At 37.6% G+C, this 22,358-nt stretch overlaps 2 protein-coding genes across 12 annotated transcripts in view; one reads left to right on the plus strand and one right to left on the minus strand.

The window, feature by feature from the left end:
• Positions 1 to 22,358, plus strand: part of NUCB1 (Nucleobindin 1) — a 234,851-nt gene that overhangs the window by 203,932 nt on the left and 8,561 nt on the right. For 2 of the 3 annotated variants that reach the window (XM_067140470.2, XM_067140471.2), the window contains exon 10: positions 9,344 to 15,408. The exons of the other annotated variant lie outside the window; for it this stretch is intronic. In XM_067140470.2, coding sequence (XP_066996571.1) covers positions 9,344 to 9,937 — 594 coding nt within the window. In that variant the 3' untranslated portion in view covers positions 9,938 to 15,408. Of the gene's footprint in view, positions 1 to 9,343; positions 15,409 to 22,358 lie in introns of those variants that run through there. 3 annotated transcript variants of the gene reach the window in all.
• The window catches only part of LOC136863993 (glutamine amidotransferase-like class 1 domain-containing protein 1), a 717,178-nt gene continuing 709,888 nt past the window's right edge, over positions 15,069 to 22,358 (minus strand). For all 9 annotated transcript variants that reach the window (XM_067140477.2, XM_067140475.2, XM_067140473.2 and 6 more), the window contains one exon: positions 15,069 to 15,555. In XM_067140477.2, the coding sequence (XP_066996578.2) occupies positions 15,528 to 15,555 (28 nt within the window). In that variant the 3' untranslated portion in view covers positions 15,069 to 15,527. The remainder of the gene's footprint in view (positions 15,556 to 22,358) is intronic.

Consider the following 22,358-nt stretch of genomic DNA (forward strand, 5'->3'; position numbering starts at 1 on the left):
AGAAACTGCCTCATACCTGCTTTATCAGCCATATGGTACTGCCTAACAGTCCTACTTCTAAGACCTTCCTTTCTATCACATTTATTTTTAACTACCACAAAAACAGCTTCATGATCACTAATACCATCTATTACTTCAGTTTCCCTATAGAGCTCATCTGGTTTTATCAGCACCACATCCAAAATATTTTTCCCTCTGGTTGGTTCCATCACTTTCTGAATCAGCTGTCCTTCCCATATTAACTTATTTGCCATTTGTTGGTCATGCTTCCTGTTGTTCGCATTTCCTTCCCAATTGACATCTGGCAAATTCAGATCTCCCGCTACAATCACATTTCTTTCCATGTCGTTTCCCACATAGCTGACTATCCTATCAAATAATTCCGAATCCGCATCAGTGCTACCCTTTCCCGATCTGTACACTCCAAATATATCAAGTTGCCTATTATCTTTAGAAATGAGCCTTACACCTAGAATTTCATGTGTCTCATCTTTAACTTTTTCGTAGCTTACAAATTCTTCTTTCACCAGAATGAAAACTCCCCCTCCCACCTTTCCTATCCTATCTCTACGATACACACTCCAGTGCCGTGAGAAAATTTCTGCATCCATTATATAATTTCTCAGCCATGATTCAACTCCTATTACAATATCTGGTAAATATATATATCTATTAAATTACTTAATTCTATTCCTTTCTTTACAATACTTCTACAGTTCAACACTAACAATTTTATGTCATCCCTACTTGATTTCCAGTTCCCTGTTCCCTTATCACCGCTCCCTAGGCCATCCCGTTTCCCTGAATGTACCTCCCTATTACCCTTCCAAACACATTTCCTAACTTATACGTACCACTGCGGTTTAAATGAAGGCCATCCGAGCGCAGATCCCTTTCTCCTACCCACCCATTAGGATCTAGAAATTTCACTCCCAGTTTCCCACATACCCACTCCATAGTCTCATTTAAATCCCCAATCACCCTCCAGTCAGTATCCCTCCTACATAGTATTCCACTAATAACAATCTCCGCTTTCTTAAACTTCACCCGTGCTGCATTTACCAGATCCCACACATCTCCAACTATGTTGGTCCTTATATCAGCTTGCCTTACGTTGTTGGTACCAACGTGAAACACTACCACCTTCTCCTTCCCCTCCTCCCTCTCTTCTACTTTCCTCAACATCTGCCTCAACCTAATTCCTGGATAACATTCTACCCTGGTTCCCTTTCCTCCACACACTTTCCCCACGTATCTAACGATGGAATCCCCCATGACCAGAGCCTCAACCCTACCCACCTCATTTGATCCCCTCCCCTCCTGGTCAGCCCTATCTTTCCTGATAACTGCAGAAGCTACTTCCTCCTCCCTTTTCTCCTTCCCATGACCCCGCACCACCTGTCTTTTCCTATCCTCTACTCTACATTTCCCTTTCCTACCTTTTCCCTTCCTCCCACTTCCACGCGTCTCAATATCCTAATGAATGTGAATGAATGAATGGAGCCGTTTGCAAAAAGCTGTATTTGTGTCAATAAGATACTTCATATTGGTGTATATGATGGTGTGGCATCATTTAACCAGGGAAATATCACAAAATGTGAAGTGCTGCAAAGAGTGGGGCTGACCATTGGCTCTCATACTCGTGACGCCATGCTGCGACTCGACTTGGAAGGACTGAGATATGCTGAAATGTCTGTTAAAAACTTGCATCAGAAAGCTAGACAAGTCAGGAGAGCTAATATGAGAAGGCTAGAAGATGAAATGGAAGAGGATACAGATAATCCAAGCTATGGAGCAGGCATACACTAAAGCTGTGACTTTAAAGTCCATTTCCTGAAAGTCATTGTTTTTTAATACATAAGGAACATTTTCTCAGGTTGTGTGAGATACACAGAATTAAAACTTTCAGGGTTCCTTTTTAATGTTACTGTGCATATGCTGAAAGAATTATTATTGTTGTAGGTCCGATATGAAGTATTTTATTAGAGTAAAAAGTGGCAATATATTGCCCATATTTGTAAATTCCAAATAATAATTCAAGAATCAGAAAGTATTTTATATCACTCAAAACCAGTTATTTCAGTACCAAGCCATGATATGTAGGTACATGCTGTACAATGTTCAAATTTATAGCTGTAATAGGCTTTTAGAAAAATGTACCTTTGTGAAGCATGATTTAACATTGTAAGCATAGGGCGTTCCATGTCCCCTTAAGGCTCCAGAACTTGTCTTTGTCCCGTAGGTAACGCACTGAAACTGATACAAGCTGTACTTATGACTAAATGCCGTCAGAGGCCTGTCCTCTACTCTCAAAGGAATCTGCCAAAAACTACTTCTTAAATCATCAGATGAAAACCATTTTTTACCCTCAAAGCCCTGAATTAACTCTTCAGTTGTCTGCGATTTTAACTGGTCAGCACAAATACGTCTATTCATATCTCTCCCATCAATACGAAGTCTGACGCTCCCATCACTCTTAGGCACAACGATTAAAGAATTTACATACTGGCTATTAGGCACTTCAATTATCCCATCACCTAACATAGCTCGTACCTGATCGTCAACTGCCTTGGCATATTTGTGTGGGATAGCATACCGTGGCTCGCTGAAAGGACTGTCATCCAGCACTGAAAAAGAATGTTCATAAACATGCGTTTTACCGGATTTCTTAGAAAAAAATCTCAGCGTGTTCACATAACACTGCCAACAATTCGTCCCTCTGGACTTCCTCTAATTTACTGTTACTCGCAGCTTCAAATAAGGCATCCTTCTGATCCTCTTTCAACCACAACTGGCATAAATTAAACCCCTCACTGGGTTTCTCCTCATATCTAGAAACCTCAATAACACTCCACATAGCACAAACATTCGTTTTCCTCTGAATTCCATTTCTCAGTTTGAGTTCGACATACTTATTATCCCACTTCAGATTTACTATTGCATCATCGTAATCTAGCTGAGCCGATTTTAAAGTCAGCCAGTCACATCCCAAGATGAGATCAAATACAAGGTGAGGAATAACCAAACATACCTGTACTGAAATAAAACCCTCTATAAAAATCGGCACCGCAAACTGCTTGCATATTTGTTTCGACTTTTTACCAACAGCTGTAATAATGAATGTAGACTTAACAGGCATCTCTTCCATCATAATACCCTGTTTAACTAAAGAGTCTTACCATTCTGAACTAATACATGATTTCTGACTTCCAGTATCAATTAACGCATTAACATACGCCCCCCAAACTTCTAATTGAACCACAGGATTCACCACTTCATCACCCAAATCTAAATAACTGTTATCTGGTTCACACATAAGATCTTCCTTAACATCTAGGTCATATGGCAATAGTTTCATAACACAGTTCCTAACTACTTCCTGGTAAGGCTGGAATTCTGACCCATCATTACAGCCTGCATTTAGTTTAAAGGTTGCGATCGTGTACCTACACTTGGCTCGTTAGTAACTTGTCTTCTGACTTGTTGGGCATTTCCTGTTCTATTTTCAGGTGCTCCACCCCTACCGTTATGCCTTGGCTGAAACTGATTACGATTCTCATAGTTTGGCTGTCTCCTATTGTCCCTTGGTTCACTATGAGGAACAAAATTATGTGAGTTTCCTGTTCTATGCCCAATGTTTCCTTGTGCGTCAAAACTCCCTAATAACTGCTCCATTTCCTGGATAGTTTTAATACTTTACATACACGCTGCTTCGCGTACCGTCTGGAAAATGTCGTAACAGTAATCTGACTACATCTGAATCAGCCGTGATTCCGTCTAAATTCTGGCAAATCATAACATGGCACAAAAAATACTCAGTCATAGAGACCCCTTCATTATGTTTGAATTTCCCAAATACCACCCTTTCTCTTTCACGGCTTTGAACGTTTTCGTTCCAGTATTTGTCTGTGAACTTCGTCTTAAATTCCTTCAGACATTTCATGTTACTTTTATAGACTGAAAACCATGAACGCGTCTCTCCCACAAAAGCATGATCAATAATGTCGATCGCCTCTTCCCAGTCCATAAATCCCTCCTCAATCCGTTTCCCAAACCGTTTTTCTACTATTTTAAGAAATTCTAATGGGTTAATTTGTTTCCCATTGAACTTCGGTAATTCGATTTCCTTACTGTAAATCCCTCCATGACTTTGCCTCTCAGTGTTACCTTGCCTTTCTCGTACTTCTCGTCGTATGCGTGCTTCTGCCATCGCTATGCGGTTATCTACATCTTTATCTCTTCTTTCAATTTCATTCACTACAGTGTTCTGTTTTTCTTTCAAGGTCTTAATCTCTACTGTATTGCCTTCCACTATCGCAAACTTTTCTCTTTGTTCCCTAGTGTTGTCTTCTAATATACACTTAACCGTATCGATCTTGTTTTGTACCTGATCTTTAAATTCTTTTATTTCTTCCTTTTGGATCTCAACTTTATTATTAATACTTATCACCTGTGTCTCTAACTCCTTTCTGGTGTTGTTGCTTTCTTTTTCCATTAATTCCAACAATTCACTCCTTTGTTCTACAAATTTCTTTTCTACCTCTTGTTTGTTTTGCTTAGTTGTCTCTTTCTGTTCCTCTATCTGCTTGTTAAATCTTTCATTTTGTTTAAATAATTCTTGGAACTGTTTGCTATGTTCGTCCATCCTTGTACACTGACTGACAGAGCAAATGCAACACCAAGAAGGAGTGGTCAGAACTTTATGCCAATTGCAGGGTAGACTGATGTCACTGAGGTATGCTCATGATGTGAAATGCGCCGCTGTGCTGCGCACGTAGCGAACGATAAATGGGACACGGCGTTGGCGAATAGCCCACTTCGTACTGTGATTTCTCAGCCGACAGTCATTGTAGAACGTGTTGTCATGTGCCACAGGACACGTGTATAGCTAAGAATGCCAGGCCGCCGTCAACGGAGGCATTTCCAGCAAACAGACGACTTTACGAGGGGTATGGTGATCGGGCTGAGAAGGGCAGGTTGGTCGCTTCGTCAAATCGCAGCCGCTACCCATAGGGATGTGTCCACGGTGCAGCGCCTGTGGCGAAGATGGTTGGCGCAGGGACATGTGGCACGTGCGAGGGGTCCAGGCGCAGCCCGAGTGACGTCAGCACGCGAGGATCGGCGCATCCGCCACCAAGCGGTGGCAGCCCCGCACGCCACATCAACCGCCATTCTTCAGCATGTGCAAGACACCCTGGCTGTTCCAATATCGACCAGAACAATTTCCCGTCGATTGGTTGAAGGAGGCCTGCACTCCCGGCGTCCGCTCGGAAGACTACCATTGACTCCACAGCATAGACGTGCACGCCTGGCATGATGCCGGGCTAGAGCGACTTGGATGAGGGAATGGCGGAACGTCGTGTTCTCCGATGAGCCACGCTTCTGTTCTGTCAGTGATAGTCACCGCAGACGAGTGTGGCGTCGGCGTGGAGAAAGGTCAAATCCGGCAGTAACTGTGGAGCGCCCTACCGCTAGACAACGCGGCATCATGGTTTGGGGCGCTATTGCGTATGATTCCACGTCACCTCTAGTGCGTATTCAAGGCACGTTAAATGCCCACCGCTATGTGCAGCATGTGCAGCATGTGCTGCGGCCGGTGGCACTCCCGTACCTTCAGGGGCTGCCCAATGCTCTTGTTTCAGCAGGATAATGCCCGCCCACACACTGCTCGCATCTCCCAACAGGCTCTACGAGGTGTACAGATGCTTCCGTGGCCAGCGTACTCTCCGGATCTCTCACCAATCGAACACGTGTGGGATCTCATTGGACGCCGTTTGCAAACTCTGCCCCAGCCTCGTACGGACGACCAACTGTGGCAAATGGTTGACAGAGAATGGGGAACCATCCCTCAGGACACCATCCGCACTCTTATTGACTCTGTACCTCGACGTGTTTCTGCGTGCATCGCCGCTCGCCGTGGTCCTACATCCTACTGAGTCGATGCCGTGCGCATTGTGTAACCTGCATATCGGTTTGAAATAAACATCAATTATTCGTCCGTGCCGTGTCTGTTTTTTCCCCAACTTTCATCCCTTTCGAACCACTCCTTCTTGGTGTTGCATTTGCTCTGTCAGTCAGTGTATTAGCTTCGACCTTGTGTACATTCAATGCCTTACTTAATTCTCATTTAGTTTCTTCTACTTCATTTTTAATTTCTGATTTAGTTTGTTCCAATTCCTTTTTTATTTCAGATTTATTTTGTTCCATTTCATATTTTATTTCAGATTTACTATCCTCGGTCTTATTTAACATTAACTGCATCATTTCAAGTAACTGTTTATTATTACCCTCACTGTTAGGGCTAACCTCCACCTCGCCCCCCATCGTATTATTGTCTGAATCTAACGTAACTTTGTCATTCCTACTCTTATTCCCTTCGCTATCTTCGCTCCTAAAATCAGTTTCCTCCTCTACACATTTATCTAACTCTTCCTTAGAATTACTTAAAGGGCTACACTTCAGCACGTGTCCACTACGCAGCGTCATGTCTTTCTCCTCTTGCTCAGCCATGTTACCCCCAAAATCAAACACACAAGAAAAATATACTGTGGATACACAACAGTTACCCCCAAACTACTGATTTTATCCTTCTATACCAGTACTTAATGATTTACGAGCCCCTCAGTTGTGGTGACAATATGTGACGTACCCACTTCGCCCACAGATGTATGACAAAATTATAACGTGGCGGGTCACTTTAATATTGAAATAAATAAATATGTCATTGTTTCTCCATAAACAGTATCCCAAGGGCGCCAGTCTTCAAGCTTATGGCTTGAAAACAAAAGTAGATAATTAATAATAATAATAATACGTTATGAGACTCAAAAAACTCCCAGGGGTGGGGTGACGGGACACAAATTCATTAAGTACACTAACTTGGAATTTAAGGATCATTAATAATCATTTCATAAAATACAATTTAAAACAGCTATTTATTAAGATGAAAAACGTGACGTAACGGCGTTTTAACGAAATCTGAACTTACGGAAGCAAAATAAAAATTGAATGAAATTATTTTTAAAAATGAACTGTTGCGTGAAGACTTGCTGTAACTTATGCCTTTAGCTTACCATTTGTAGACTCTGTTATCATGAAGCTGATGATGGGTGGATCTCTCGTGCCGGCTGCGTCCTCTGTTGTTGGATTCCAGTCCTACTTCCTGTCTTTAACACATCCTACTGTACTCCTTACATAAAGTCGTAATGAGTCCTAATTTTAAATGCAAAACCACCATGGGTTATGTTCATGGAGAGAATACACTCGTATTCTTCCGTATTACGGAACAGTAGCGTAGCTAAATTCATAATAAAAGCTCTCCTCCCCTAACTAGTCAAAACCGGTCTCCCGTTGACTACCTCTCGTCATTGAGATAACAAATCCCAATGAGAGTAACTTTTGAGTAGACTATACTCAGATGCGAAGTGAACTAAGTTAAAATCTTCTCCGACGTGCAGACGTAGAATCGTAGTAAAAGTCTCTTCCAAGAGTGAGAATCAGAATGTCCAATAAGAATGTGAATGTGAATCTCAAAGTGAATAAAAGTACTAATGTCCTCTCCAGCTCTTGTCGGTGGTATATATCGGTTCAAAAGTCTCCTTCCATCAGCCATATCACATGGTCCAGTAAGATTCGAGGTCTCATCCCTTCTCCGATGTATTGCTGTGAATCCATCACGTTTCTTCATTACGTTCATTCACATAGGCTGAACTTTCCCGCTGAAATAAAGCGTCCCGAAGCGGAGTTTGAAAAGTGGGTGTTAATAATGTATCAACTGTCTCTTCATGAGGTAGAGAGGGTAAGGTCTCTCGTAACCTAGATCACGTACTTTTCCTGGAATTGGGCTGAAAGTAGCCTGCTGACTCTGGTCACCTCACAACAGCTATTGGAAAATTTACTGCAGGTTATAAATATGCATGATGTTGAAATACTTTACCGAATAATTTGTTCGTTCAGAATACGTTATAGCCGCGATACAAAGAAATGAAATGATGATTGAAATGGATGATAAAATCCCTATATATATATATATATTAACTTAAACATGACCTATCAGTGATTCAATATACACATCTTATCAGTTAATTTCATAGTTCAATAATTAAAAACATGCAGTGATGTCCCAAACATCACAAGGTTGTTCAGAAACCATATTTTTTTTATTTTATAGACGTATAGTTCAAACAGCTTTATAGTACTTACAAACTCTGAAATGCAAGTTATTTTGTACTCTTCTTGAGAATTAAAATATGCAGCCTGTAAGGAGACATTTACGTGCTCATTAAATATTTAGGGCTGGTGACCATAAAGTATAACAACAGTAATATCCTTACGATCCTGTCTCCACTTCAACATCTGTTGTATGACTTTACTGACAACTTTTTCTCAGCAATTCCAGTCTTGTTCATTTAACCCATTCCAAGTCACAATATATGTTGACTGTAGAATCAGATTTAATTTGCCCGTCAGTAGTTCAAGTGTACCTGTCACACAAAAACATGATAAAATACTAAATAATGAAAATAATTCACTCATATTTCACATTCATGAAGGTTATGACATACCCATATTTCATTCCTTGAATTACTGTTGGCTATGGTACAAATGTTTCATTTTAAATCATTTCAAAAAGAGAGAATCTGTGTATCCGAAAACTCCGCAATTTCGGATGGTGGATGCATTCTAATTTTTTTGTTGTAAGTATTTCTGAAACACCGCTGTATCCACAAAAATGGAAGATATATCAGGATTATTGTCTTTATACTCCAATTTCCTATCACTAAGGTTCTTTTGTGTCACTGGCCACATGTGTTTGGAAGGACATGGTGTGGCACCTTCACCCTCTCTTTCTTCAATGCTCTGCATACTTCAGTAACTTTCACTGTTGCTATCCTTACCCTTGAACTCTGATTCATTTTCCAGAACATCATTATTGCCAAAATATCCATCTAAAACACTGTCTACAAGAGCTTTCAAACTCTCATCATTACCACGATGCATATTCTACTGCATAATGGATACTGAATACCGATGAAAATAAACTGTTGTTCAACAATCCAGGTGTCACACAGAAATACAGACAGCATTGTTTACTAACAGTGTGTACTGTGAGAACTTATATTGCAAAGGGAATATTAAGATATGAAGATAAGCGAGACACTGCGTCATTGCGAGCTAAGCTCATAATTTGATTCATGCACAAAACATCATGCATGACCACAGCTCATCAAATGATTCATGGATTAATAATTCCATAATACTTCTGGTTGTTTTTCTATTTTTATTGTAGTCTTTATAATCCACTGTCTTAACTGCATTGTATCTAAAGGAGGTACATTATTAGTTTCCAGGTCAGCAGCATCCTGGACAGCTTCATCCCAGTCAAATGCCATCAGGACAGATGCATTCCAGTCACTTGCAGCAGGGACAAATGCATCCTGGACAGGTTCCTCAAGGTCAGATGCATCCTGGACAGGTTCCTCAAGGTCAGATGCATCCAGGACAGGTTCCCCAAGGTCAGATGCATCCAGGACAGGTTCCCCAAGGTCAGATGCACCCTGGACAGGTTCCTCAAGGTCAGATGCACCCTGGACAGGTTCCTCAAGGTCAGATGCACCCTGGACAGGTTCCTCAAGGTCAGATGCATCCTCAACAAATGCAGCAAGGCCAAGCAGGCCAAGTTAAACAAATTCCATCTGATCCAAATATGGTTCAACAGAATATGGAGCAAGCTCAGGCAATTGTTCAGCAACATGTTAACACAAATCAGCAGCAACGTGAATCACCTCATGACAATATTATTGGTGCTGGTGTTCCTGTGGGCCATCATCCTCCCCAGCCTATTGATCATAGAAGTGACCCAATTGATCTTGGTCAACCAGCTGGTGGGAAAGATAATAAACAGCAAATTCCTGCTTCTGTCAAGCAACAAGTCTGAGTTATTTTCAGTAATTAATTGGTGTGCAGTTAATACCTTCAGTATGAAATAGATTCCGTTCTACTGCTCAAAATAGCTGCATTTTTCATTTTTAAAATTTAAATTGTAAGTTGATGGAATCTTTGCAAATGTTCACCTCATGGGTTGTCTGTATTTATCATGGAAACTTATTTGCATACAAATTTATTTTGTGTGTAGATTCCTTTTACTGTGGAGAAGTGAAGGAATTTAAAAATATTCTGATGTATTCTTGTTGTTATCCTCTTAGTACCTGCCACTCTGTTCCTTATATTCATTAATATTGTCCAATTTCTAAGTCTATATTTTTGAAAGAATATTAAATCCATTGCATTAATGTGAAGAAATTTCACAATTTGTGGCAGTTCAGATATAACATTCTTTATTTTGATTTTGCAAATCTTCTATATGAAAGTCAATGTATTCATATCTGGACTGGAAATTTGTAGTCTTATATTGCTAGCAAAATTAGTGAATTGTAATTCTCAAATATTCTCTTACATAGTGACATAAACCAAGCAACTGTTGCATTTCGAGCATGTCATTGGCAGACGGCTGCTGTGAATCATAAGGTGTTGACTTCTGAAAACTTTTAAAAGTACATCAGTTAGCTTATCATTCTGAGCTATGTATTTGAAGTTAAAATGAAAACAAAATTAATTGTATCTTACATTGTTTGAGCATGAAAGTAGGGAAAAGAGGAAGGAAAGAAAAGTCACAATTTGACTTGTCCTAAATTTTGTGTCTAATCAGATTCTTATACCTAGGCTCATCCACCTTTAGTATCTCAAAATGGACAAATTTATTGGTGGCTTAGTGATTTTTTGTCAAGTTTAATAACAAGCGTGACTCTTTTTTTGTGGCGTGCTTAAATGGACACTGTAGTGATATGGTTTGGACATTATCACATTACTGTATAACTTTCCAAATTTGGTGGCTTGACTATAAAGAATGCAACAGGTTCCACAAATTTGATCCCTCAGTCAGCCATGATTATTGTTTTATCAGTAGCCAAGTGGTTTTGTGACCTATTATAAATTAATTTTAGGACATCTTCTTGTAATCTGTGCAGTAATGAAAATGACCAACAGAACCAGAGATCTCACAGAGAACCAGCCCTGAATATTGGTTATCGTAACTTTTGTACAGAATCTGCACACGAGTTGCAGCTCTGAAATTTAATCATTGAGCCATGAAGGCATAGAAGCAGGGATCCAAGTATATATCTTGAATATTTACGGGTTTCATATAAGATAAAATTAGAAATAAATCAAATCAGCAGAATCTCTCTTCTTTAAAATCTTATTTTCATTTACGTATCACTATTGAATAAACAGTTACCATGTCAATACTTCTTGCTCTTTTCAAAAATTATTTGTAGGTTTCTGTCCAGTTTTTTTGTTTTTATGAAATGCTGCTCACTAATTTGTTCATATACTGTGAAAATGGAGTATAGATTCCATGTTTCAACATATTTTATTGTATTTATGTACCCATTAATCCACATTTGGATATTAAATAAAACTATCAGAAGTATTGTGAATTGATGTACTATTTAAATCAACATGCTGTTTCTTGATTCACTAGTAAATAGGTATACTGATTTTCTGTTATTATTGTGCAGTGTATTAGCAGACTGGTGCAATGTATTTCTCCATACACTGCTTCCAGTGCCTATTTCTGCACTTTGTACAGAAGTAGTAAATCTTGCATTTATTACTCTGCCTTACATATTCTAAATGCAGACTTCACAAGTCTTATATTTAGAAAGAATTTGCTATGGGTAGCCTTAAATTAAAGATGTTCAAAGTTGGAAAACCTCTGTGAACATATGCATTGCCAGCTTAGTTTAGCCTGTGAAGATTTTTCTGCAAGCTTCCTGTTTATGATGAATTTTAATATACTTAGAACCTATTTCTTATCACCACTTCATTTTATTTTTCTTTCATAATGGCATCTTTTTGTGTATTTCATGATAAAGATTGAAAAGTATAGATTCTATGTTAAAATATATTTCACTGCATTAATGCTCCCATTAACTGGATATTGAATGCAAATATTTCTCTTCCATTATTTGAAAGGGAGCTTGCAATTCATGGTTTAATTCAGACAAGGCCCAAATGACCTGCTCTCCTTTAATTCATGCAAAGCCTGTGTTGATTTTTGTAGATTATAAGTGACACTTTCATGCTTACATATATTTATCTTTTATTAACACCACTGTATTTTGAACTTTTAACTCACCCATTTACTTTACCTTCACAATAAGGACCATGTTGGCAGCAGAACATCAGGGTCAATGCCTTTAAATCTGCATCATGAATCTCTTTTGTCTTGCATTTTTTAATCTATTTTTACCCCTTATACTGTACGGTAATGATATATAGGTATGTTCTTCCATATATTGTTCATGATTTTGTGAATGTGCCTTGCATAAGAATAGAGTTGTTTGGTAGCTTTGTGGTGACACCTTGTATTACATTTCCATTGTATTGTACGAGGGCGTTTTTTTTTTTTTTTTTCAACCTCCGGAGAGTCATAAATGAAAGACAAGTGTACGTATCCAAATGAATTTATTATCAAATTTTAGGTACAAATGTGGTTACTTTTCAACATAATCACCATGGAGGTTGAGGCATTTGTTATACCTGTGGACAAGCTTTTCGATCCCCTCTGCACAGTATGTTGCCGCCAGTGAGTTCAAATAGGCCCGAACGTTGGTTTGAAGATCTTCCTCCTCCTGGAACCTCTGCCCTCCCTCAACGCTGCTGCCATCCGGTGACTTTTGTGGTCATCAGACAACATCTTCGCCCTCACAGTGCTCGTGTCACCCAACAACTTCTGCAGGAGGAATTTTGGTGGGACGTTTTTGACCACCCACCGTACAGTCCCGATTTAGCGCCGAGTGACTTCCACCTCTTCCCGGGACTGATAAAGTGGCTGAGAGGGCAGAGGTTCCAGGAGGATGAAGATCTTCAAACCAACGTTCGGGCCTACCTGAATGCACTGGCGGCAACATACTGTGCAGAGAGGATCGAAAAGCTTGTCCACAGGTATGACAAATGCCTCAACCTCCATGGTGATTATGTTGAAAAGTAACCACATTTGTACCTAACATTTGGTAATAAATTAATTTGGATTCGTACACTTGTCTTTCATTTATGACCCTCCGGACGTTGAAAAAATAAACGCCTTCGTATATATGTAATAACATTTTCAAGACAAACTCTTGCTCCTATCCATTACGTCCTCACATTAATTTCAGGATACTGTAACTTTGATAGGAGGCTGGAGTCAGATTTCCGAGATGAAATTAAAGATGTAGCAACCATTGGATATCAATTAAAACTTTTTTGTTTTAATTTGCTTTTGACTTTTCCTTTAACTTTACTTAAATTTAGGGGAAGTCTACATTGGTTATTCTCCCATGGAAAAATTTGACTGAAGATTCAAAATTCATTTAATATTTTTCTGATTTTGAAGAAGAGAATTTCAGGATAAAGCTGTCAAATTTGCCTTCAGTATAGGAGCAAATGGCTTTTCACTTCATTACTTCAAGTGGAGTTAATGGAAATAATGGCTGCAAAAATTGAAGAGAGAGATACTGGATCTCTACTTGAATGTATTATTTTGCACAGTAGTTTTTTTTTTCCCCTTTTGGGAACAGAATTTTATCCTATTAATAACAGTCATGTTGGTGAGCTGTAAAAACCTTTTAAATAATTCACTCACGAAACAGATTTGTTGCAGCTAGGTACTAGATACAAGGTATGAAGTAATTTAGGAAATGCAGTGGTTGTAGAAAAGGATAGTGAAGTAAAATCAGCATATCATTAATATTGAAATATCTGTATTTCAGGGATAGCAAAGTAAGGATGGATAAATTTAGATCCAAACAAAGGGTTTTGCAATCTAGTGAGGTCTTTATAATGAAGTTAAATAGAAAGTACAGGAAATACTTTGTTTTCTGATTGTGTTCATTATTAGAACCTTTCTGCTGTGCAGTTGTCCTTTTAATCAGATTCATTGAAGGCCACAATGCATACCTCCTTTATGCACTGCAGCTGAAATGACATACTAAGAGAGTCATTTCTGAAATCCTGATTAATGGGTGGGGGAATACTTAATAAGTATAAGTAACAGCAAGTGTTAAACTAACGGGAGCATTTATACTGTTTTTCCCTTCTTTTAAAAAAAAAATCTGTGGTAAAATCTAGATATTAAAATAACTTGGTCAATAATAAGCAAAATTTCAGAGGATCTATATTGCTGTAGACAGAAGAAAAGTAGATAATTCAGAATATATGGAAAGGAGTGGGGTTTTTTTTTTTCAACTTAAGGTCATTATGCTTGTCATAATAATGGTAACTACTTTTTTACAAAATAATTGTTGAATAATTCCTAAAGAAACTTATTTCCTTTTGCAATATCTTCAGAATGCAACATAATCACACCAAAACTGGTAAATGAAGAAAAGTTTGAGAACCAATTTAAGTTTCTCCAAATAGTGCTTTAGTGTGATGTAATATTACATTTTTGTCACTATTCTGTTGTATTTAATCTTTCAGGAAGTTGGAAGTAATGATCTTGTAGATGGGAAAATAAAATAAATTGCTTTATCATTTTCAGGACTAATTTTAGCTGTTAAACTAGCACATGTCTAAAGAATGGTATTGAATTAATATTTTGCTAAAATGGGAATAAAAATTGTAAAACTACTGCTCATTTTTACTATTTGTTTGTTCAAAGCAATTTCTTGCACTAATTCTTGGCCAGCTAAGCCAATATTTACAATTAGGCAATACCTTCTTCAGTTAATATTTTTAGTAATTTGTTGATATTGCCAATTTTTTTAAAACTAGTTTTACGGTATATTTGTTCCTATTTTTATTTTCCTGGACCATCTTTATCAGCAACCGGTGTTTGATAATTTTGGAATTTGCAATTTAAAATAAGTATTTTTTAAATGTTTTCATATATAGTGATCAGAGTAATGGAAAAATTAATAAAGCATTTGGTTGTGAAACCATAGTTGAAATGCTTGTGTTTTGTTCATACAAGAAGACATTATATTTAAGAACTTAAATTTTCCAGGTTAGTGCTTGATGTTGCCTTTTTTTTTTAAGTGTTCAGGTGTTTATTTTGACTAACAATCCTCCAGTTTATTAGTATGTATTTTGTAAGATATATTAACTTTTAGTGAAAGAAATAGTATTTGGCATTCATTTGGCTTTGTTTATGAACTCACCTCTAGAAATTTTAGAGAAAAATCAGTCATGTTATCCTGTGTCTAGAGATGTGCCAAATTCAGTTTAAAAGTTCATGAGTATTGTTGCAGTATTAAATGAAAAGGAATGATTCTAGTGGAAAGTGGTTGTGATTGGATTTTATATAAAATTGTAATGAAGAAACTTTTTAAACTTTTATTTAAAATAAAATGTATACACAATTTAGACTTCTCTCATAAGATTTTTTAAAAGATACATCCCACTTTAATTTAAAATAAAATGAATTTATGATTGTACAGAATTACTATACTTCTGATAAACTTCAACCCTCATTGCAGGTTCTTCTACTTGTGAAACACCTTGATCTGCCGGCTGAAAAGAGAAGCATAGTTATTAAAATTAACAAACTGCCAAAAAGAATTCCTTTTATGCTGTAGCATAAAAATTCAGGCTTATTTTATAATCAACTGTCATCTAGAGTACTCCATGGAACTGAATCCAAAATGTTCCATGAGTTCCTTATAATATTGTAGGTCTACAACTTCCTGGAGTCTGGCACTATACAGTATTTTTCAAGGATTCTTCATACAAAAAGAAATTATATTTGAGAAATTAAATTTTCCAGTTTAGTGCTTGATGTTGCCATTTGTAGTGTTCAAGTGTTTATTTCGACTGACAATCCTCAAATTTATTAGTGTGAATTTTATAAGAAATATTAGCCATTAGTGAAAGAAATTAGTATTTGGCATTCATTTGGCTTTGTTTGTGAACTCGCCTCTTGATATTTCAACATAGGATGAGTGTGTTTTATTCCCTCCCCATCCATATATTTATAAGTTGTAGACTCGAACCTTGAATCCAGTCTTCAGCTTAGATTAGGTTTTCAGCAACTACGGGGAAGGCTAGGACCAGGATGGAAGCGGTCATGGCCTTAATTAAGGTACAGCCTAGTGATGGGCTGGGGTCTGAAGACTAGCACATGTACATGTTTCTCGTGAAAAATTTCGAGAGATCTCAAGACCGTTGTCCCCGCATTGTGTTGTAGACCTACAGGTAGATGAAGCTGAATGTTGTTTGTGCCAAGTATGCAAACAGCCAACGGCGAGCCTTCTCCATTGTGTCAACAAGACAGGGCTGATCGTTTTTTTCATTCCTACAATTCCTACCCTTGCCTATTCTGATGCAGTATAACAAAAGTATTTTATGCAGCGGTAAGTACATGAATGAGTGGGATAAGTACAGAACTTTGATGACTACCGTAAGTGCTTGTGTTTACTGACATTATGGTGACTAAGGAAATAATTCCTTAGTGTTATACGATGGTCCAATATGTAATTGTCTAATTGTACACGACAACTTTAAGACTGTCCGAAATGTAATGCAAGTCGTGGATGTGGGATTATTCTGAAGAGATTCCACATAGCACAGCCGTGTTGTTTGTTCAAAAGAAGTAAAATACGTCAGCAGAGATGCTTCCGGTGTGATCAGACACTTAAAAACTCATATAACTGAAGGGGAATAATCACAGGAAGCTACCCTTTCGACAACAATTGCAAGGTATCCAGGTATGTGTACATCCTACCTACAGTAATTAAAAAATTATACAGGGTTATTCAGGAGCCAACGTTGCCCAGACAGCAGCATCTTACCGCTGGGTTCTGTGTTTCAAATCCCGGTCACTCCATGTGAGATGTGTGCTGGACAAAGCGAAGGTGGGGCACATTTTTCTCTGGGTACTCTGGTTTTCTCAGTCTTTTATCATTGCTAAGAGGAGTGCAACAGCTGGCACAATTCCTACCCTTGCCGCTATATGCGGGCTTAATTCTAGTGATGTGCAATGCTCTTGCTCGAGACTAGAGAATGGCGTCTCCAATCTAGATACTCCCATGAGAATCCTGAGACCAATTCTCCTGTGCTGGAATTCGTGTGAACTCCATGTAACTAAGAGTGTAATGCGTATTGTATACCATCAAATTTCTCTTTCAGTTCAATACTTCACAAGAAAAATGGTCAAATCTTGTCAAACCTTCAACAATGTTTGACAAGATTTGGCAAGGTTTGATAGCATTTTGTTTTGACATGGAGGAAAAGTGAACAGCATGTGTGATTCTTGGACTAGCGGTGGGATGTATTCTTAAAAAGAGAGATGTGCAATAAGCCATACTTTGCACGGGGAAAATATTAATGCAATTATCTTCAACATAATTTTTACAATGAATTTACTGCCATTAAATCATTCCCAGACATTGTTATATTGCATTTACTCGCATTAATTGAATATAAATGACAGCAATACAACGGAAATTGGATTCACAGCCCGTTTCCATTCATTCAACCGGGTCAGGAAGGAATGAATGAATGATGCCCCATCTAGCAGCGAGGATAGGAGATGTGCCAGCTGCCAAAGCCTGTCACACTCCTGGGGCAATGATTAATGAACGAAAGATGAAATGATATTGGAGAGTGTTGCTGGAATGAAATATCACAGGAAAAACCGGATTACCCGGAGAAAAACCTGTCCTGCCTCTGCTTTGTCCAGCACAAATCTCACATGGAGTGACCAGGATTTGAACAACGGAACCCAGCGATGAGAGGCAGGCACGCTGCCGCCTGAGCCATGGAGGCTCAATTGGTACCTCAATTGTATGACAGCAATACAATGGAAATTCGATTCACAGCCTGTTTCCAGTCATTCAACCAGGTCAGGAATGAATGGAGCCCCCATCTAGCGGCGAGGATAGGAATTGTGCCGGCTGCCGAAGCCTGTCACACTCCTCTGGGGCAATGATTAATGAACGAACGATTATTATAATATGCAAAGATCGTCATATATTTAACATTGTTGATAGTGTTTATTTATAGGTTACTGTACAGTAATAAACATAAAAGCTGCCCATTTCCCTGAGATACTTATCTTGCAATCTCCTCGTACACTGCCATTTTATTGAGATACTCTACAGAGGTCAGTGAATGAAGGGATGTGGCTTATACTAAGCAATTGATACATACAACATTCCTCGGTCAAGAAGACCAAGCCATTTTTGTCGTTTTGATTCCTGTTCCTGGCAATCCCAGCATGCCTAGCACACACATTTAATACTCTAATTCCATTGGTCAATTCTGTCAAAGAATTCAGTTTTTCTATTTTGTCAGTGTAAGCTTCAGTTCTGGAATCCCAAATGGCCGGTTTTCTTTCTACTTCAAAAATGAAGTCGTCAGTATTTATTTGACTTTCAAATAATGTTGCCATCTCCTTCATTTGCTGTTGAAGTTTATTTGATGTCTCCACATTCAATAAATAAATGATCACAATAATTAAAATATTCACTCTACTGCAGCATGAGACCAAACAAGGTAATGAAGAAAGATAATGGTTAGGCGGATTGCTGACTCAATTGCATTCCATCTTCTGGATTACGTCAAACTGGTATGAGAACATGAACTTGAGTGACATTTCCGTAGGTGCGGGCAGGTACATCAGGCGACTAGTTGCTCAGTTGGGCCACTAGTAGCCCACAGCTAATAGCAGCCTTAGTTGTGAATTATTTTTAAGAATCTGGTATTGAGGGATAAGACCGAGTAATGACCAACCGTAAAGCAAATATGCTTTGAATATGCCATGATTTAACATGTACGGAAACATTTTAACATAAATCACTGAAGCTATTCCCATATTACTAGGCCATTAAGTTATATACTCATGCAAGCAAGTCTGAGTGACACCTGTTCTACTACAAATTGTTTTCCCAATGGCATAACTGAACATGATATGATGCAATCTGTACAAGTATCAAATGTCACTAGTTCCGATCGAACCTACATTACACGATCTCGTTGCACCAATGGGTAAGAACAATTGTCGACGCTGAACACACGGAAAAAAAAAAAAATTCAAGATATTGCACACAAACAAAAAAGCACATAGGAGACCAAAGTCGAGTCTCCAGGGATCCTCAAATCCTACTATCCATTTAAATACAAGAAACAATAAGAAAGTAAATATTAAATATAGAATACCGGGTCTCTTATTACTGGAGTAGGTCTAAATCAACTGTACCAATAAATCAACACGCTCACCAGTCAGGCAAAGATTCGTATTAGGGTCGAGGCTTAGACACCAACACTGCACACAAGTCTCGCACAAAAAATACGGTTCTATCCAACCACCCATCGCATCGCATCGGGTAAGGCTCCCAGCTGCTTGTTAAGGAAAAACCAACGTGTCCTTTCAAAATACACATCATACTGTACCACAGCATATCGCTATTATCATGAGGTCAGTTCCTCATTCATCTCTCAAATTAAAAGCCTCTACATGTGCAATTACCATCTGACAACAATATCTCACACCGTGAGTCCTGACTTCATATACTACATCTCCGCTCATAATTTCACACACAGTTGATCCGATGATAATCAATTAAACATGTATATCAGAACATCAAGACACCAGCTTCTAATACTAATAATGATTACAATCATTATTATTATTATTATTATTATTATTATTATTATTATTATTATTGATCCTGTCAAAATTAATCTGATCTCTATCTCGCGTGCCTGCGCGATTTACATATCGCGTACATATTAATCATGACAATAACACTGTCATTACAACATACATGGTAATTTAAAGAACACACATTAATCAAATGACACACATGGTATTAACAACACCACCACGCATATTAATAAAGTAACACACACTTAAAACAACACACACGTTAATCAAACCATACACTAATTAAAACAGCACAAATAAAATGAAATAATCCCTAGCTAAGTATATCATTGGAGGGTTTTGGTTCGGTCCTATGGGCGACTCATATAGTTGCATCTCTTCTCACATACACGTTGTTGTTGTTGTTGTTTTTTGAGTCACCAGTCCATAGAATGGTTTGATGCAGCCTTCATGCCACCCTATCCTGTGCTAACCTTTTCATTTCTACGTAGCTATTGCATCCTACACTTATCCTACCATAATACCACTACTCATGCATACTAACTACGACGGCTAAATACCAGCTTATCCTACCGTACATTATCAACCTAGGATCTATCAAACTACTCCTCTTATAGCACGATTAATGAAACGTAAAATCCCCAAATAAAATCTATATATATAAAATAACTTGTCCTGACTGACTGACTGACTGACTGACTGACTGACTGATTCATCATCGCTGAGCCAAAACTACTGGACATAAAGAAATGAAATTTTGGGGATATATTCATATTAAGATGTAGGTGCTCGCTAAGAGAGGATTTTTAGATATTACGTTGCTAAGGGGGTAAAAAGGGGGGTGAAATTTTAAAATGTGTGTATCTATATCTCAAAACTTTAAAAGTGTACAGATGTAAAAATTGGTATTTAGAATATTCTTTAAAAATAAGGAAACACGTATTTTTTGGTTTTCAGAAAATCCTAATAGGAGGGGTAAAAAAGGGGGAAAAAGGGGTTGAATGCCTTTAATCAGGATACTGGTACTTATATCTCAGAAACTGAAGATATTACAGACCTGAAAATTGGTACTTTTGATCTCTTTTAAAAATAAAGAAACACGTATTTTTTTTGTTTTTGGAAAATCCAATTAATGGGAGGGTGAAAAGGGGGTGAATTTCTAAAATGAGTGAATCTATATCTCCAAACTTTTAAAGTTTGCAGATGTAAAAATTGGTATTTAGAATCTTCATTAAAAATAAAGAAACAAGTATTTTTTGTTTTCGGAAAAACTCAATAGGAGTGAAGAAGGGGTTGAATGCCTTTAATGAGGCTACTTATATCTCAGGAACTGAAGACATTATAGACCTGAAAATTGGTGTTTGGGATCTCCTGTAAAAATAAAGAAACACGTACTTTTTTGTTTCTGGAAAACGCAATTGGGGGGGGGTGAAAAGGGGGGTAATGTTTTAAAATGAGTATATCTATATCTCAAAACTTTTAAAGGTTATAGATGTAAAAATTGGTATTTAGAATCTCCATTAAAAATAAAGAAACACGTATATTTTGTTTTCGGAAAATCCTAATAGGAAGGGTGGAAAAGGTTGAAAAATTGGTCGAATGCATTTCATGAGTCTACTTATATTTCAGAACCTGAAGATATTACAGACCTGAAAATTGGTGTTTGGGATCTCCTTTAAAAATAAAGAAACACGTATTTTTTGTTTTTGGAAAATACAATTAATGGGGGGTGGTGAAAAGGGGGTGATTTTTTTAAAATGAGTGTATCTATATCTCAAAACTTTTAAAGGTTATAGATGTAAAAATTGATATTTATAATCTCCTTTAAAAATAAAGAAACTCGTATTCTTTTGTTTTCAGAAAATCCCAATAGGAAGGGTGTAAAAGGGTGAATAATGGGTTGAATGCCTTTCATGAGGCTACTTATATTTCAGAACCTGAAGATATTACAGACCTGAAAATTGGTATTTTGGATCTACTTTAAAAGTAAAGAAACACACGTATTTTTTCGTTTTTGAAAAATCCAAATATTGGGGGGGGGGGTGAAAAAGGGGGGGTTTGAATTTTTTAAAATGAGTGTGTCTACATCTTAAAACTTTAAAATTTACAGAAGTAAAAATTGGTAGTTAGAATCTCCTCTAAAAATAAAGGAACACACATTTTTTTTTTTTTTTGTTTCCTGTAAATCCTAATAGGAGGGGTGTAAAAGGGTGAAAAATGGGTTGAATGCCTTTAATGAGGATACACATATCTCAGAAACGAAAGATATTACAGAACTGATAATTCGCATATGGGATCTCCTTTAAAAATTAAGAAACATGTATTTCTTAGTTTTTGGAAAAGCCAATTAATGGCGGTTAAACAGGAGTGACAAATTGGGGTGAATTTTTTGAAAGACTATATCTACAGCATATCTTGGAAACTTAAAATGTTACAGGCGTAAAAAGTGGGTGTAAATCTCCTGTAAATGTAAAGAAATATAGATGATTTGTTTTTGGAAACTCCACTTAAGGGGAACTCAAAAGGGGTGAAATTTTAAAATGAGAATTTTTACAGTATATCTAAAAAAACTTAACATGTTACAGAAGTGAAAAATGGTATTTTTTATGTCTATTAAACATAAAGAAAAGTGTATTTTTAGTTTTCGGAAATACCACTTGGGTGGAGGGTGGGGGGGGGGGGTAAAAGTGACTGAAAATGGTGATGAATT

This window comes from Anabrus simplex, chromosome 2, assembly GCF_040414725.1.
Source record: "Anabrus simplex isolate iqAnaSimp1 chromosome 2, ASM4041472v1, whole genome shotgun sequence".
NCBI lineage: Eukaryota > Metazoa > Arthropoda > Insecta > Orthoptera > Tettigoniidae > Anabrus > Anabrus simplex.